The 17,991-nt window shown below is 38.9% G+C and overlaps 2 protein-coding genes across 2 annotated transcripts; both read left to right on the forward strand.

Moving 5' to 3' along the window:
- The first annotated feature begins 2,484 nt into the window (after positions 1–2,484).
- Positions 2,485–10,668, forward strand: LOC134671706 (general odorant-binding protein 2-like). The gene is made up of 3 exons (XM_063529539.1): positions 2,485–2,626; positions 5,991–6,171; positions 9,739–10,668. The coding sequence occupies exons 1-3, from the start codon at positions 2,504–2,506 to the stop codon at positions 9,915–9,917; spliced, it is 483 nt and encodes a 160-aa protein (XP_063385609.1). The 5' UTR covers positions 2,485–2,503; the 3' UTR covers positions 9,918–10,668.
- Positions 10,669–11,136: 468 nt separating this feature from the next.
- On the forward strand, positions 11,137–14,173 carry LOC134671709 (general odorant-binding protein 1-like). The gene is made up of 3 exons (XM_063529541.1): positions 11,137–11,356; positions 12,292–12,472; positions 13,139–14,173. Exons 1-3 carry the CDS (start codon positions 11,228–11,230, stop codon positions 13,318–13,320), a joined length of 492 nt encoding a protein of 163 aa, XP_063385611.1. The 5' UTR covers positions 11,137–11,227; the 3' UTR covers positions 13,321–14,173.
- Positions 14,174–17,991: the final 3,818 nt, after the last annotated feature.

The raw sequence follows: 17,991 nt of genomic DNA on the forward strand, positions 1-17,991 counted from the left end.
TTAAGCCCTTCATTTGTCTTGATGATTTTTCATGTCGTCTTTATTTTCGTCCCTTTTGCGGAGGAAACTGAGGGCTGCTGGGGTGCTGACGCGAAACAATTTGTGCGTGACATAGGCAAAAGGGAGAGGATCCCCACTCTGAATCTTTTCTGGTGCAGAGGCTGTCCATAGCCATCCAGCGGGGTAATGCCATGAGTATTATGGGCACTTTTGCACCGGAAGCGATAAAGAACGGGTTTGACTAATAGTTACTGTGTAATTATTTTTAAGATGTAAAATTCCTATGTATGAAAATTTTAATAAACAAAGTTCTTAGGATTTTAGATACTATACTACATATTATAACTCTAATCGGGATATACCTGGCATAATCAACTACCGTTTGATACATTTTTAAGCTTCGTAACAGTAAATTATGCTGAGAAAAGTTAACATGTGTACCGTGACTGGTAACTAATACACCCCGAATTTGGAATAAAATAGTCTGATAACGTCTCTTACGTCCCCCTAATAAACAAGATTCACTAAATTATCAAAAATTTCATGGGCGTAAAGGACATTCATAGTGTTTTTGACCAATTTTAAAGGAAATTAACTTCTTTCGTATTTAATTTATAGATATGATTGCTAATTCAGGTTAAAGAGACTAACATTTTGAGTACTTTTCCAATACACATCAAAAACATAGCTCGATAAACCACAAATATATATTATAAACATTTTTAAAAAATGCAGTTTTTTCGCGTCTCCTGAAAAGTAGCATTTTGTCCTTTACGCCAATTGAACCAAAAGGTATCGTAATAATATATATTACTAAAATTAATAAAATCAGTCTTTATATTATGTATCAACTAGGTACATATTATAGTTGCACATGCAAGTGCAAATATTTTCATTGCATTCAATTCATGCTATGTTGTGGGGGGGCGTGGCTAACGATAATCGCAAGCCAACATTTTTTCTCATAATTATACCAACCCGGTGGAGCCCGTAATATCACCAAAATAATTAAAACAATTATATTCTGCTCCTCAAACGAACATACTTTTTTTTTCAATAACTTTTATAATTTATGAAGTCTTGTATTCAATGTACATCATCATCATTATAATTGACGTTGCCAGGCTTTATACATCACAAAATTAGCAATACATTGCGTCTTAAAATAATCTTAAAAAGTGTTCTAAATATCGAATAAAAGTAATTTTTAAAGGCGCTGATGTGACATTCTCATTCAAAAGGTAGGGACCACTTTGTCGTTTACCATAAAGACGAAACTTTATTGTATCTTTATACAAATAACCTGTCAGAGAGTCCTTATGGCAAGGATAAAGTAGTACCTTTTGATTGCGAACTTCACGAATGTTGGTCAGTATGAGGAGCCTATGAAAAGATGCCTCCGAATGAAATAAATACACTGTAATGGCTCCTCTACACGATGGGCCAATGCCGGCCACTCCAAGGGACGCATTTATGCGTTAGAGGGAGCAAGTGATATTGCTATCTCATTCTACCGCATGGCTGCGTTCCTTGGAGTGGCCGGCGTTGGCCCATCGGATAGAGAAGCCATAATGTTCATCTAACAAGCACCCTACCCGCGTAGGTAGCCTTCCCCGCGTACGCCGTTCATGCAAAGTTTTATTTTGCCAAATAGTAAAAAACCGTGGTTGAAAATGACCCAAATTATGAATGTTGTCTCGATGTGGCATTATAATAATGTAGACGTAAACTTAATAACATGAATATTTTTTTGTGACAGATACTTGATTTTTATAAGAAAAAAAAATATTAAAAATAAAAGCGGTGGATGAATTTGACACACATTTGTTTGAATAACATATTATAATATCCTGTGAAGTACAACACTTCACTTACCGACTATAATTTTATTTTAGGCATTTTAGGTTCACTATTAGGTATTTATTAAATGTCATTATACCCGTGGATGAAAATGACACAAAATGCGTGTGTATGTCGGAAGCCACTTCGCTTTTACAGGGAAACAAAGAATTTCATCTCGAATATTGTTTTTACCGAATGCTGTTTAAAAAAAGAAATACCTAAATTTCTACCTAAGCAAATACCTAGGATGACACAAATTATTATTATTAGGTTTAGTATGTGGTCTGGAAACTATATGTAAAAAATAAGCAACATTAATAATCTTATAACTTCAAAAGTTATTGCTATCGGACTAGATGGCTCGGGTATATATCACGTAATATGCAAATGAAATTTAAATTAGAAATGTTTTCGTGATTTTTCCTATCGAGCCAACTTTAACTTTTAAGGTTTTGGTTGAAGTCTGCACTTGCAAATAAATAATATATTACGTTTCGTGATATATTTTATGGTGTTTGCCTTTGACGAGTAAAAATTAATATTTCCGTTAGCCCCCTCTTAAGGTTCACGATATGACGGAGTAATCATAGAGAATTAGCGGCCGAAAAAATCCGTCTCTGATATATTGATGTGACGGCGGATGGTGGGCGTTATCGGCATAATGGCGTTGTACTGGCTAGTTGCTTTGGTGCTGGTGGGGGGTAGGATGGTGGACGGCAACGCGGAGGTCATGAGCCATGTGACTGCGCATTTTGGGAAGGCTCTGGAACAATGCCGCGAGGAAGTAAAGATTTTAATGTTTTTGGATAACTTTCAATCACGTACAAGGTATTGGAATAAATAGCCTTTGACCTTATTTAAGCAATTTTTTGCTTTATCAGAATCATTGTGTCTAAAAATAATATATTTTTTATTTATTTATTATGAATGGGCTTACTCATGGCCACAGACTAGCCGAGGCGTAGACGTGGCCTACGATGGAGCGAGCTCGCCCAGAAGGTGCCTGTTCACTCTTGATTTGAAGGTTGCCGGGTTATAAGAACACGGAAATATAGACGCCGGCAAGGAATTCCATTCCTTGGCAGTGCGCATAAGGAAAGTAGAAGCAAAGCGCTTCGTGCGAATTGGTGGAATATCTACCAAGTAAGGATGGAAACCGGCCGTGCGTCTAAAAGTCCGATGGTAGAATGGGGACGGTGGAATAAGCTCGTGTAGCTCTTGGGCACACTCCCCGAAGTGCAACCTGTAGAATACCGACAGGCTGGCGACTTTCCGCCGATGGGCCAAAGACTGAAGCTTAGCCGTTAGCTTCTTGTCGCCAATCATCCTCCTGGCTCTGCGCTCCACTGAGTCCAAAGCGGCGAGTTGGTATTTAGCTGAGCCATCCCACAGGTGGCTGCAATACTCCATACACGACCGGACTTGAGCTTTGTAAAGTGTTAGAAGCTGTCCAGGTGTGAAGTATCGCTTCACCTTATTTAGGACTCCCAGCTTTCTGGCCGCAGTTTGTGCTTTAGACTCAATGAAGCTGCCGAAGCTGAGGACTGAACTCAGCTCCATGCCGAGGAGTTCCAGGCTGTCGGCAATAGGTACAGATGCACCCCGGAAAGAAGGAGTCAGGTCGAATGGACTCCGTTTTGCGGAAAATAGACACGTCTGCGTTTTGGAGGCATTGAACGTGACCAGATTGTCATCACCCCACTGGGAAACGAGACTAAGGGTCAAGTTCATTCGCTCAACCATGGCCTCTCTCTGTGAACGTATATCCTCCCTGCTGTCCCCTGCACTAGCCAAATATCTCTCAACAACCGTACTGTCATCTGCATAACCTACAATGCTGGGTTGCAGCATGTCGTTAATGTGGAGCAGGAAAAGGGTTGCGGAGAGAACAGACCCCTGAGGAACACCAGCGTCAATGGCCATGAGGTCCGAAGAGCAGCCATCAATAACTACTCTGATCGACCGTTCACTCAAGAAATCAGATAGCCAGCTACAAAAGTCAGCAGGGATGCCGTATGCAGGAAGCTTGCTAAGGAGACTTGCGTGCCAAACCCTGTCAAAGGCCTTCGAGATGTCCAGTGAAACAGCAAGCGCTTCACCGTTCCTCTCGATGGCCTCGCCGCAGCAGTGCGTGACATACGCTAAAAGATCCCCAGTAGACCGACCTCGGCGAAAGCCATATTGACGGTCACTGAGCAGATCATTTGCTTCGAGGTATGCCAGCAGCTTGCCGTTAAGTACCCTTTCCATGACTTTACAGAGCATGGAGGTAATGGCGATTGGTCGGTAATTGCAGGGATCAGCACGACTACCCTTCTTGGGTACTGGCTGCACGTTTGCAAGCTTCCAGGATTTCGGCACCGTTCTTGTTTGGAGAGAGAGGCGGTACAGGCATGTCAGTACAGGAGACAACTCAGGCGCACACTGCTTTAGTACACGTGCAGGTATACCGTCTGGTCCATTGGCCTTATTCACGTCAAGATTCTGCAGAGCTCGGCGTACCTCTTTTTGATGTATAGCAATTCTCTGCATAGAGGAACTGCATTGAGGTAGCGTAGGTGGAAGTTTTGAGCCTGCATCTAGACGTGAATTGCTCGCAAACAGAGAAGCAAACAAGTTTGCTTTCTCTGTCGCGGAGTGGGCCAGTGTCCCATCAGGTTTCTGCAGAGGTGGCAATGTGGGTCGGCAGAAGTTGGATTCGACCGCTTTCGACAGGGACCAGAACCGCTTGCTACCAGGAGGGTAGGAGGCGAGTTTGGCCCCTATTCGACTGACGTGGTCGAATCGAGCCTTTCGAAGCACCCATTTGCAGGACTTGGCAGCTGAGTTAAAGGCTTTTTTCCTCGCGCGAACCCTCTGTGCTCCAGCTTTGGTATCGCGGGCTAATACCCAAGCCTGGTATGCAGACTGCTTAAGGGCCTCGGCTCGAGCACAGTCCGAATTGTACCATGCTCGGGTCTTGTGATCGAGCGATAGGTCGGAGAACGGAATGAAATATTCCATTCCCTGCCGAATCACATCCGCAACAGCCTCAGCAGAACACGAGGGGTCACCCGAAGAAAAACAGACCTGCCGCCAGGGGAAAGACGCAAAGAAATGCCGCATCTCATCCCAGTCCGCTGACTCGTATCGCCATACTCTCTTCGTGCCCCTAGGGCAGAGATCAGGAGGAGAGTGGATCGACACGGATTTCACTAGACAGTGATCGGACGATCCTAGCGGAGCTGAGACCGAAACCGAGTGCCTGTCTGGATCAGTTGTCAGCAGAAGGTCAAGGCAATTGGGTGTATGGTCAGTAACATCCGGTATCCGCGTCGCAACATTTACCAGCTGGGTAAGGTTTAGGGATACAGCAAATTTGCGCGCTTCCCTCCCAGCGTGGCAAGTATTCTTGAACGGGAACAGCCACTCCTCGTGGTGGGCGTTAAAGTCCCCAAGGAATACGAGTTGAGCCGCAGGGTACCGCGTAACAATCGGTAATATAAGGATAATATTGAATGCGCTAAGTGACTACAATCTTGCAATTTCTGATAGAGTATATTTGTTCTGCAGTAAAATCAAAGCTAAACATTTTTTTTTGAACGAATTCTAAACAAGGTTAAGTATTTATATTGTCTTCCTTTACAAGTTGTCTGGTAAAGATCGATCAATAAGTATTTTAGGGGTATAACTGCCTCTTTTCCTTCATTAAGGAATTTAGGTACAAAAAGAGTTGTATCTACATGGTAACATATTAAACATCTTCAATCATCTTTTTCCCATTAATACATATTTAGTAATTTTTCAATTAATTTTTATTAACATTCAAATACTCAAATAATTTTATTATAAACGTGTACTTACATATGTTTCCAATAATAAATCCGCAACGCAGGCTACGTCCGGTGGCTACAAATGCAAATCAGCAACATGCCTCGTCCCAAACATACCAAGGATGATATCCGCAACAGGCTTCGTCATTATAAAATCTAAGAAGTTAACCAATATTTAACCGTCACGAATCGTACCTGGCTCAAATGTCCCCATTACGCTGGCAGCGTTACCGCGCTGAATGGCCAATGAGATCTGTTGGACCAGGTAGGTACGATCCGGAACGAGATCCCATTAATTGACATCATACATTAAAGATTTTCAACCCACACCCACAGTCCCAGCTGACCCCAGAAATTCTGGACGAGTTCCACAACTTCTGGCGCGAGGACTTCGAGGTGGTCCACCGCGAGCTGGGCTGCGCCATCATGTGCATGTCCAACAAGTTCTCTCTGCTGCAAGATGATGCCCGCATGCACCATGAGAACATGCATGACTACATCAAGAGCTTCCCTCAAGGTATTTCCAAACTTTTGTTTCAAAGCCATCATGTGCATGTCCAACAAGTTATCCTTGCTGCAAGATGATGCCCGCATGCACCATGAGAACATGCATGACTACATCAAGAGCTTCCCTCAAGGTATTTCCAAACTTTTGTTTCAAAGCCATCATGTGCATGTCCAACAAGTTATCCTTGCTGCAAGATGATGCCCGCATGCACCATGAGAACATGCATGACTACATCAAGAGCTTCCCTCAAGGTATTTCCAAACGTTTGTTTTAAAGCCATCATGTGCATGTCCAACAAGTTATCCTTGCTGCAAGACGATGCCCGCATGCACCATGAGAACATGCATGACTACATCAAGAGCTTCCCTCAAGGTATTTCCAAACTTTTGTTTCAAAGCCATCATGTGCATGCCCAACAAGTTATTCTTGCTGCAAGACGATGCAGGCAATGTACCATAGGAATATGCATGACTACGTCAAGAGCTTCCCTCGAGGAATAGATTCCGTATCTAAAGGGTAAAGACGGGACCCTATTATTAAGACTCTGCTGTCCGTGTGTCCATCTGTCCGTCCGTATCAGGGTTGCATCTGGAGCGGATGATCTACCTCCACCGGCTTTAGGGGTATACAAACATAATACTAGTTTATTTTTGTATTTGGTCAAGTATCTAAAATGTGGTAATCACAGAGATACGACATTGCACTTGAGGGTAAGAGGTTCTACTCAGTCAATAAACTTGAAATTATCAACAATAAGAATATACGTACATCTCTATACTGAAAAACTATACTTTTTTTGGTCTTGATTTACGTTTTGCAGTATAGATCCCTACGTTTGATGGATTCAAATGGGAGGAGCTGGGTAATTGTAGACACTGGTCTTTCTTTGAGCCTTCATGTACGCTCCGCGATTGTTACGCGATTTAGGGTTTTAGCTAATTTGGAACTTCCATAGCGCAAGTATGAAACAACCGATTTAGCTAGGACCATAAATGGCGTAACAATCGCGGAACGTGATGGGACATGTTCAATTCACACTTCCACAAGATTCTATAATTTGACCAAATGTGGATTGTTAAAACCTGTCACAGCTAGTAAATGCTGATGTCCACTTTACCCACACTTTTTAGGGTTCCGTACCTCAAAAAGAAAAAACGGAACCCTTATAGGATCACTCGTGCATCTGTCTGTCTGTCCGTCTGTCACAGCCTATTTTCTCGAAAACTACTGGACCAATTAGGTAGAAATTTGGTACACATATGTAAATTAGTGACCCAAAGATGGACATGTTTTTTTTTATAATTTTAAAATACATAGGTTCGAAGTTATTTAAGAAAATAGCCAAAATGACCATTCCCCCCCTTTATCTCCGAAACTACTGGGTCTAAAATTATGAAAAAAATACACATAATAGTTCTTTACCTGTAGATGACAGGGAAACCTATTAGAAATGTGCAGTCAAGCGTAAGTCGGACTTATGTACGGAACCCTAGAAACGCGAGTACGACTCGCACTTGGCCGGTTTTTTTTAATCGCAGGTGCACAATGATTCTTGAGCAGTCATAACTATTTTTCTAATATCCTCCATCATCAAACGCGCTCTAGTTTCCAGGGACTTCCTTGCTCTATATGTATACATTTTATTGACTCTTCGCTCACTAAACCATAAACAAAAGTGGCATGGAGTGCGGTAATTTCCACGCCTTTATAAATATCCAGTTTCTTGACCTGGAAGCATATTTCGATTTTGAAGTTCCCCCTATTGTGCTTATTGTGTTGTGTTTTTTTTTGTTCGTCGCTGTAAGTTTAGTTTTGTTTTTTTGCAACAATCAATGACTTTTTATTCTTATTTATTTATTTTATTTATAAAACATGATTTCCATGAAAAATTGTATGAGCAACGCTAACCGGCGCGGACGTGTGCGGTGGTTTTTAGGGTTCCGTAGCCAAATGGCAAAAAACGGAACCCTTATAGATTCGTCATGTCTGTCTGTCTGTCTGTCCGTCCGTATGTCACAGCCACTTTTTTCCGAAACTATAAGAGCTATACTGTTGAAACTTGGTAAGTAGATGTATTCTGTGAACCGCATTAAGATTTTCACACAAAAATAGAAAAATAATATTTGGGGGCCCCCATACTTTGAACTGAAACTTAAAATTTTTTTCTTAATCAAACCCATACGTGTGGGGTATCTATGGATAGGTCTTCAAAAATGATATGAGGTTTCTAATATCATTTTTTTCTAAACTGAATAGTTTGCGCGAGAGACACTTCCAAAGTGGTAAAATGTGTGTCCCCCCCCCCCCCCCCTGTAACTTCTAAAATAAGAGAATGATAAAACTAAAAAAATATATGATATACATTACCATGCAAACTTCCACCAAAAATTGGTTTGAACGAGATAAAGTAAGTAGTTTTTTTTTAATCGTCATAAATCGTAAACCGCGCAATTTTATGATGTTGCTTGCTGCTACGGAACCCTTCATGGGCGAGTCCGTCTCGCACTTGGCCAGTTTTTACATACAACACATACCTACACACCCGCGTGCATGCGCCCGCTTCGAGCACCCACCCCCAGTTAGCGGTCACCCTCAAGAAAACGTATACTATTCACATTGTTATCAACTTTTTAAATATCTGAATGTGCCTCTAGAGTTTGTGTAAAATGCATCGCGTGCTCACGTTTGCCGACTGTGTACGAGGACTGAAATAATGTGTTACGTTATTATCCGGACTCGGGCGCAAACAACTTGGATTTATAGCCAGAAGTTTGCGTTTCTAGTTTCATAAACATGTTGGAAGTTCTTTATGATATGTACGTGATACGTGAAAGCACGTATTATTACAGTTACTGCGATTGCAAAGATCATCATCATCATTATCATCAGTCGTTCCCTCAATGCTGAGGATCGTGACATCATGTCCTAATGTTGCTGACCAGTCTCTTCCATAGGCTTCTGTCACCCGCCATATGTACGGTTTCCTGCAGATGTAGATGCAGCGGTGTAACAAAGATAGATGGCAATAATTAATCTTACGTAAGTTACTTAGTATTTGAAGGAAATTGCTAAGTATTTGTTCAAAAACTTACAACGTAAAATAAAATTAATTACCTACTAGAAAATAATGCAAACAACATACATATTTTGTTGGAAGGTCAGATGGCAGTCGCTTTGGGATTAGTTGTCAAGCGAACCCCAGGATCTCAGCTTCCTCGCGTCATCCCGGCATTTTTGCCACGGCTCATGGGAACCTGGGGTCCGCTTGACAACTAATCCCAAGAATTGACGTAGGCATAGTTTTTACGAAAGCGACTGCCATCTGACCTTCCAATCCAGAGGGGAAACTAGGCTTTATTAGGATTAGTACGGTTTACTCACGGCGTTATCCTTCACCGAAACACGACTGGTAAATATCAAATGAGATTTCGTACATATGTTCCGAAAAACTCATTGGTACGAGCCGGGGTTTAAGCCCGCGACCTCCGGATTGAAAGTCACACGCTCTTACCGCTAGGCCACCGGTCAGCGCTTTTTTAACTTGACTTGACCTCTAACTGACCTTAAAAATTACAGGTGACATCCTCTCCGCCAAGATGGTGGAACTGATCCACAACTGCGAGAAGCAATACGACGACATCCCAGACGACTGCAACCGCGTTGTCAAGGTCGCAGCCTGCTTCAAGGTCGACGCCAAGAAGGCCGGCATCGCGCCAGAAGTCACCATGATCGAAGCGGTGCTGGAGAAGTATTGAGACCCAACAGCAGAACTTTGAATTGAGAACGATACTGGTGGATAGATAAAGGAGGTTTTCATAGACTGTGATGATAGATGTAATAGTTGGGTATTGGCAGTAGTTGTAGCGTTTACATAATATATTTTTGATATACGGATAAACGAAATTAGGAGTAGTAGTTAGCAGTAATTCTTGCAAACAATAATCAGAGGCTGGGCTAAGTGAAAATTTGGAGGTAAGCTGAAACTATCGTACTTTTCCAAGGTACGTAGAATAAAGTACGTGGAGATGTATCTTAAAGTGTACATACCAGTTGAAGCCGATTTTTATGAACTCTCCACCACTGACTATACTCGTAGTAAAACACTTTATTGTACAAAAAGAAACATACAACCATGAAGAAAACACACATAATTTGTACAAAGGCGAACTTATCCCTTTCAGGGATCTCTCCTTGTTAACCTTTTGTATTTGTCATGTGTGCATAATACATATTATGTAAAAATAAAAATTAAACACAGTCAGAATTTCGAAAAAGAGAAGAGTTTGTAAACAACTTTGTTATTGATAGATGAAAAGAAAAATGGTCGTCAAGAAGTATATATTCTTTTACCAGTATTGTTTTTAATTCTTATATACAATCAGCTAACAATATCGTACAATGTCTAAAGAGTGATTCCTAGTAGATAGTTCTGACTAAGTTCATTTCATCAACTATTTAGATTAGATTAGGATTTTTGTGATTTAATAAATAGTTGTTTGAGTGGAAGATGTTTCAATTATTTATTTTAGATACATAGTTAAACAAAGCATTATATACGGAGAAATATTGCGTGTCCTTAGATGTCGCGTGTTAAGAACATAAACGGTTAAATATGATGATATCGTGAGTGACCTGGTATTAAAATATTAGATTTAGGGCCACTTGTACCATCAAATTGTACTGGTAACCATGGTAACTCCAGGTTTAACTGGTTAGCCCCGGGTTAGTGGAATGCTGCAAGTGTGCCTAAGCACGTAATTGAAATCTAAATTATTGTTTTGAACCTCACTGATAGTCGTGTACCTTTGATTGCGAACTTGCAACTTTGTGACAATTGAAAACAATATCAAACGTGATTGAAACTCAACCTTGACAGGCCACGTGTTAATTAACTGCAATTTCCATACAACACCTAACAATTAAAACATCGACAATTAGCAACCTTACCATCCATATATACGGACGCACCCGAGAATAACAATCACATTCTAGTGACCAGGATACAGCTCCTGGTATCTTCATCCTTGGCATTTTTTTACGAACCACTATAGACTGAAACATAACAATGGCGAGATCTGTCTTGCTCTCTCTTGTATTATTAGCCATGGCTGTGAAGAAGATAGAACCATCATCGGAGACTATGAAGACCATAACATCAGGATTCCTAAAAGTGCTTGAGGAATGCAAACAAGAGGTGAGTGGGTAATTTGATTGGTTAAACAAATGCGGTTTATGTTTACACGTGTTTGTTCATTTGCGGGATTCATAATAAAATATGGCTTAAATATTATACGAGTAAGTAACATAAAAAACAAATGTATGAATTTGATTGGGCCAAGAAAACTACCGAGTGGATACCAACCACAACTCGCGGTCGTCACGGCAGACCTCGAAGGAGACGGCGACACTTATATTGCTATGGACCAATAAGACGCCTGTCTTTGCCCAGCAGTGGGACACAATATGCTAACAAATAATAACACTCTTTTCTTTACTTTGCAACAACCGATTAAGTGTATAGAAGTCTTTTTGATACATTTAAAGTCCATATTGGGTCGCATAATAATTGATTGTCCTAATGTAATGCAACGCATAAAACTCATTTCGCATAATTGTTATTGTGCTGGAAATATTAACATTTCTGAAAAATTATAACCTGATTATGTTACTAATAATATATACTAATTAAATTATGTCCTGGAAGATCAACATCTATAATGGCAAAATTGTTATCGCCCCATTGCATTAGTTTTAAGAACTAGCTTTAAGAACTATTTTTAAGAATACGTGCTATGCCCTGTCAGGGTCCATGTGACACTTCAATAATCTGTAACAACATATGTACCATGGTTGGCAATAAACGATTATGATTATGATAACACAAATCTAACCTAACCTAGCCTATTCTACACAACCTATGCAAAATATTTTCGAAAATACTTTCTGTTTCAGCTAGAGAGAAAATATGCGAAAATAGATTTATGCGTAACATTACATTATGACAATCAATTATTATGTGATGAGATAGGATCCCATTTAAAGTAATTGTATCTGTTTCTGTTACGGCTTGTTTGAAAATCTTCACCAACTTTATCCCTTCAATTGTGATGCTAATTTGTGTTCCACCAGCTAAACCTCCAAGGGCACGTGATAAGTGACTTGTACCACTACTGGAAGGAGGACTACTCCCTCCTGAACCGGGACACTGGCTGCGCCATCATCTGCATGAGCAAGAAGCTGGACCTTATCGATTCCAGTGGGAAGCTTCATCATGGGAACACTCAGGAGTTTGCCACTAGGCATGGCGCTGGTAGGTTCAGACACATTTTGAAAAATTTGGTTTCATGGAGCTTTGAAAACGTACTTATTGAATTTCATGTAGCAGAACATTTTTTTGAGAAACAATATCAACTGTCTTTTTGTCTTGAAATAATTAGATTAATTAGCATGTAGAGTTAGACCAAGATCAGTCTGCAAGGATTTTGACAGCACACGCATTGAAAGTGTTATTTAAAACGTCAAACTTCTTTGAAATTTTGACGTATAAATAACACTTGCATTGCGTATAATGCGTATGATATCAAAATCGTTGCAGGCTTATCATGGTCTAACTCTAGCCATGTACGTATATTTTCTTGATTATTAACATTGTCAAAACTTGGAAATAAATAAATTCGCTCCAGTCTTGAGCATATTTATTTATATCATAAAGGAATTACAGGATAGATAAAACTTTGTCTTGGCTTAAAAATCAGAAACATTAACAATTTCTACTTCTAGACAAAAGTACAAAAAAACACGCTGTTTTCGTGCAGTAGTTTCTTGTAGATCAAATTGTAGGTCACTTGTTGTTGTCCTAAATACTTTATCTAGGAGAATTCCTTCGTGCTCTATGACAATTACAATCTTTAAATATTAGGCTTCTCTTTAACATATTTCGGCTGATATACTCATGCCAATTTCCACAATTTTCCAGCAAGTGATGTAGCCTCAAAGCTAGTAGAAATCCTCCACGCCTGCGAAAAGACCCACGAAGCCATAGAAGACGAATGTATGAGGGCGCTGGAGATCGCCAAATGCTTCCGCACCGACATACACCAGCTCAACTGGGCGCCGAAGATGGACGTTATCATTACTGAAGTGCTTACCGAAATGTAGATTATTCTAGAGTAAAAATTATGTTTTTGTAAATATGCCTCTGGGAAGCAGCTACATATTTGCGGCGTTTGGTGTCGAAACTTTGGGGCCGTGGGGGCCAAGTGCGCGTCGACTGTACAAAGACTTGTCGGCGCGCTTAATAGAGGCTTCTGGTGACCAGAGGGCTGGCCACTATTTCGCCCAGCGTATTAGCATCGCTATACAGCGGGGAAATACGGCCAGCCTTCTGGGCACCTTGCCCGTTGACGGCGACCTGGGGCAAATTTTTTATCTTTAGTTTTGTAAGTTTTATTATGTTTGTTTATTCCTTTCTTTGTTTTTATCAATAAATACTTCCCCAAATGTTTTTGTAATGACCATATGCGAAATTAAATAACTTGAAATTAGACTGAGTTGATCGTCGGAATTTAGCAAATTATACAAATAATTAAATGAGCCGTGAGCATTATGGGCACTTTTGCACCGGAAGCGATAAGGAACGGGGTTGACTAAATAGTTACCTACTTCGTGTAATTATGTAATTATTTATAGTATAAAATAATTAAATGTTGTCTTGAAAAGCTTGTCTATAAATACACAAAATTTTAACTAACAAACGACAATCACCGTCATGGTATTCTCATGTAATTGTTTTTTTGTGTGTTTGTACAGTTTGTTTGTAACTAGTCTGTAGCTGATTGTGGTTGTGATTTGAAGAAAAGGTTCCGAAGACAAAGTTGTAGTGTTGCACGAATTTGTTAGTTGCGATTTTATCATTTATCGCCTATCGTCAGTCGTCACTATCGCACTTACAGTACTAGTTAGAACATGACATACAATAAAAGCGTCATCATAAATCAGCTCGATAGAATAATGTCACTGTATCTCTACACCTACAGTCTTCAAATCCCTTTGTTCCCTGCTAATTCCTATCCCTATGTCCTAACTGGTTTTCAAGCCCTAACTTATGTCCCCATATTCTAGACAGGACAATCGCCTGCCGTAGATAGCGACAACACAATAGATCTATTTAGTTCTTAATCGAAGCGATACATTGATAGCCAATAGTGTAAATTAGTCTTAGAACAACAGTAAACTATGCAAACTAGATTAAACCCTATTTTCAAATCATTACAGTTGGTAATCCTTTGATAAAAATTATGAGTTACGCAAAGGTAGACTAGTGATTTTGCAAGGAAAGGGTGCCCGTAGACAAATTTGAACTGTAAATCTATAACTTCACGATTTACTTTCCATTGCATCTTCTGCAAAGTACAAAAGGGTGTTTCTTAAACTAGTTTTAACTCTAAGGTTTGAAGATAAGGTTTAATTTTGTTTGAGAAGATGATGTACAGAGATTCTAAAGGTAAATTGCAAGTTGTAATAGGGTATGCTAAGTAAGTGTGGTCTTAAATCGTGGCTGGAGACATAAAGCTGTCGGGAACAATGCCTTGGTGACTAGTTTTGGGGATCGGATTAAGATAGGCGATTGTTAATAGCTAATTGAATCATAGTTAATGAAAAAACCGTTGGTAGGCATCTGATTACAATTAAAATCTACTCCCTACCTTAGATTAAAGATCGATGGTGGAGAAAATTGAAGGTTCCTTTTTACAGCATAGTGTGTAAACAAATTGGAAAACTTGGATCAGGAATAAAATATCCAAATTTACGGACAAATGCTGTCGAATTGTCGATATAATACTTAATCACTTAACATGTCGCTAAGTCATAAGTATACTTAAAGGTACATGTATCACGCTTAATTACGTGACGTGATAATAACGAAAGTGACAAATGACAATTTGAGTAAGAACAGTAGGTATAACACCAATCGTTTTCATTTTCACTTTTCCTTTCTGTCACTGTTTGCAAAAAAGGATATCTCCGTGGGGCATTGCTTTAGTCGGAGCATTTTTCATAGCATAAGCATTTTACACAAAGGTTTATTTCACTTAAAGAATTCGAAATATATCAGTTTTAAAATCCCTATACCATATTCAGCCCACGTTTCCCATCTCACAGACCATTGGGCCCACACCCTTCCCGTGATGTATGTTATTTGGCAGGGTCACTTTTTAACTGAATACGTGGTACACATTCTAAGTGGATTCTAATTTGTATTGTAGGCTAAAATGCATACACAACGATATACGAGATATTGTTCTGCGTTTTATTTTGCTTGGTCTTGGTGTTCGAAAAGTTCACTTTGTATTTAATGTCGCGCGAGTGACTAAAATCAGGTGCGTAAACAACCATATATAAGATATTGCTCTGTGTTTTATTCTGCATGGTCTTGGTATTCGAAAAGTTCACCTGCCTTCGAATTTAATGTTGCGCGAGAGACTAAAATCAGGTGAGTGAAACCGTAAAATTAGTACAAAGATCATTTGCCTTCTCTAGGATCACAATGACATCATCAGATTCTGATACATGACCATTGAAAATAACATACCTAGTTTATAGATGGTAGGTACTTTTTTAATAGATAATGGGATTAATGGGTAATTTTAAGGCGGAATTCATACTTAGAGCCAGTTCTTTAAAAGAAAAATCATTAAGTACAGATACTGTCAAATGTCATTATCGTGAAATAATGAAAAAGAAAAATCATTAAGTACTTACAGCTGATACTGTCAAAAGTCATTATAGTGAAATAATGACAGAGGTCACGAAAGTGCTATTACTTCTGCTGCTGCTGAACGAATAACTTGGACCATCAATCTTTAGGGTCTGAAACAATCTGTCAACAGTAATGAGACGGTTTGACAGGTAAGAAGGGAAGTAGTAGTAATGTATAGCTGGAGAAACATTGCTAAAATAATTATTTTTAAGTACAAAGTTCCTTTGGTGTGTGTAAAAACTAGTCATTTTATACCATACTGTACATAGAGGGTGTATACGAATCGCTGCAGAAGGTATCTTCTGAATATGTAGGGTCATTGCGCTAGTTTTCGTCCATGCTCTAGTTTTTGTCCACTTGACGGATTAGCAAATAATATATTTCATTATTAATGTGCTATTTGCGAATTATAATTTTTAGTTAGATAAATTGATTAGACATGAAGGTGCAATAAGTCCCAATTTATTTAGCAATGTAGGTTTATAATTATATTCAAATTTGAACTGGACGTAAACAAACAGCATTTTCTACCAGGCAACCATAGGGCCAAACAGAGACACTTACCTGCATTTGGTGCAGAGAGAGAAAAATCAATAAATTAAAAAGAAAAGCAAACTAATATAGGTTTAAACATAAAAAAAAATTATATATACATTTTTAATATTCTTTTAAACTACATATATTACATAAATACAAACATACATACACAAACGTTTACACATACACACACATACTTAGGTACATTTTATTGTCATAACAGAAACAAAAATATAACAGATGCAGTTTACCCGACAACCATAAAAACTGAGTAAAATACAAATACATATTGCTAACATGTATTGTGTTTGTGTCGTCAAAAACAAAAGCCGAAAATTTAAATTTAGAGCACCCCATCCAATCCAAAAAGCAATTCAGACAAAAATGCACCTGTGTCAAAACAATAACACGGACGTGCGAATTTACATATAGAGCAAGGATGTGTGTTTATGCCTCCCCAGAGTACGTGACGACCGAGCTACTATTACTCAGTGTCTGTTCTGGATCTTATCTTATCTGTGATTTTGAATCTGGGAGATGTTTTGGGTGTAACTGATATTTTGCTCAAAATATTAACTTTACAGTGTTTATACACGTATCTGGCCGCCGCCATACAACCGTGGTTACGCTCACATTTTCAAATATCTATGACATAAAGCAATCAAGTAACATATGTATATCCTATGTCTGATACTAGTTTTCGTAATAACAATTTTAGCAACTAAAATAGTCACGGACTTTAATTGTTGAGCTATTTAGGGTTTACTCAACATTTGACATTTCATACGGTTAGTATTGACAACCAAACCAAGCTTGAACCCTAAATGGGTTAACAATTAAAGCTTGTGATTGTACCAGTGATAGGATATACGAGTATATTTATATTATTAGGTATGTTATAAAAGTTTCATGAACTTTAAGCAAGTTTTTTTTTAAATGGGAGCCTAATTTCTAGAAGCATATTCAAACTTTAAAAAGTTCCGTCTATTAATATTTTTTGATAGGACACAAACTTATTAATACGTACTTACCTATCCTCCTAAGCCTCCTAAGGCCCAAGGTCCTATCTATAGTACTAATTCGGTTCGATGAAATTTAAATCTTATTCAACTGGAACAGAGTCACATTTGTTTTGTTTCGTTCAATTTTAAAACAAAACCAAAAACAACTGTATATTCCCTGCACTAAAAGTTCGAATTTCAGCGGCAAATTCTGGATTTTTCATTTGTATGGCTGGGCCTTTAAGAGGCAATTATTAACACTTAACAAATCAAGTTTAGATTTTAAATAAATTAATTCTTCTGGTTGAAGTTTATTAAAACAAAACGATGACCTGCGGACTTTTTACCAAGCAGGTACATACTTTATAATTATAACAAGCGAATGGATTTTTTTAAAACCAAAAGGTAATTAACAGAAGTAAATGTCATGACGTTAATTAATTGTTGGTTATTGCTTGATTAATGTTTATGTGCGGTTATTTTTTCTGCTATATCTCAAATCTCAAGATCTTAAGTCAATACGGGTAAGTG

The sequence above is a fragment of the Cydia fagiglandana genome, chromosome 16, assembly GCF_963556715.1.
Source record: "Cydia fagiglandana chromosome 16, ilCydFagi1.1, whole genome shotgun sequence".
In the NCBI taxonomy this organism is placed as follows: Eukaryota; Metazoa; Arthropoda; class Insecta; order Lepidoptera; family Tortricidae; genus Cydia; species Cydia fagiglandana.

Bases quoted from the DNA above. Each gene is read 5' to 3' on its own strand.
- LOC134671706 (XM_063529539.1), top strand. From the start codon at position 2,504: ATGGCGTTGTACTGGCTAGTTGCTTTGGTGCTGGTGGGGGGTAGGATG. The intron at 2,627-5,990 runs GTAAAGATTTTA...CCACACCCACAG, and splicing joins TGGAACAATGCCGCGAGGAA to TCCCAGCTGACCCCAGAAAT. The intron at 6,172-9,738 runs GTATTTCCAAAC...TAAAAATTACAG, and splicing joins CATCAAGAGCTTCCCTCAAG to GTGACATCCTCTCCGCCAAG.
- LOC134671709 (XM_063529541.1), top strand. From the start codon at position 11,228: ATGGCGAGATCTGTCTTGCTCTCTCTTGTATTATTAGCCATGGCTGTG. The intron at 11,357-12,291 runs GTGAGTGGGTAA...GTGTTCCACCAG, and splicing joins TTGAGGAATGCAAACAAGAG to CTAAACCTCCAAGGGCACGT. The intron at 12,473-13,138 runs GTAGGTTCAGAC...ACAATTTTCCAG, and splicing joins TGCCACTAGGCATGGCGCTG to CAAGTGATGTAGCCTCAAAG.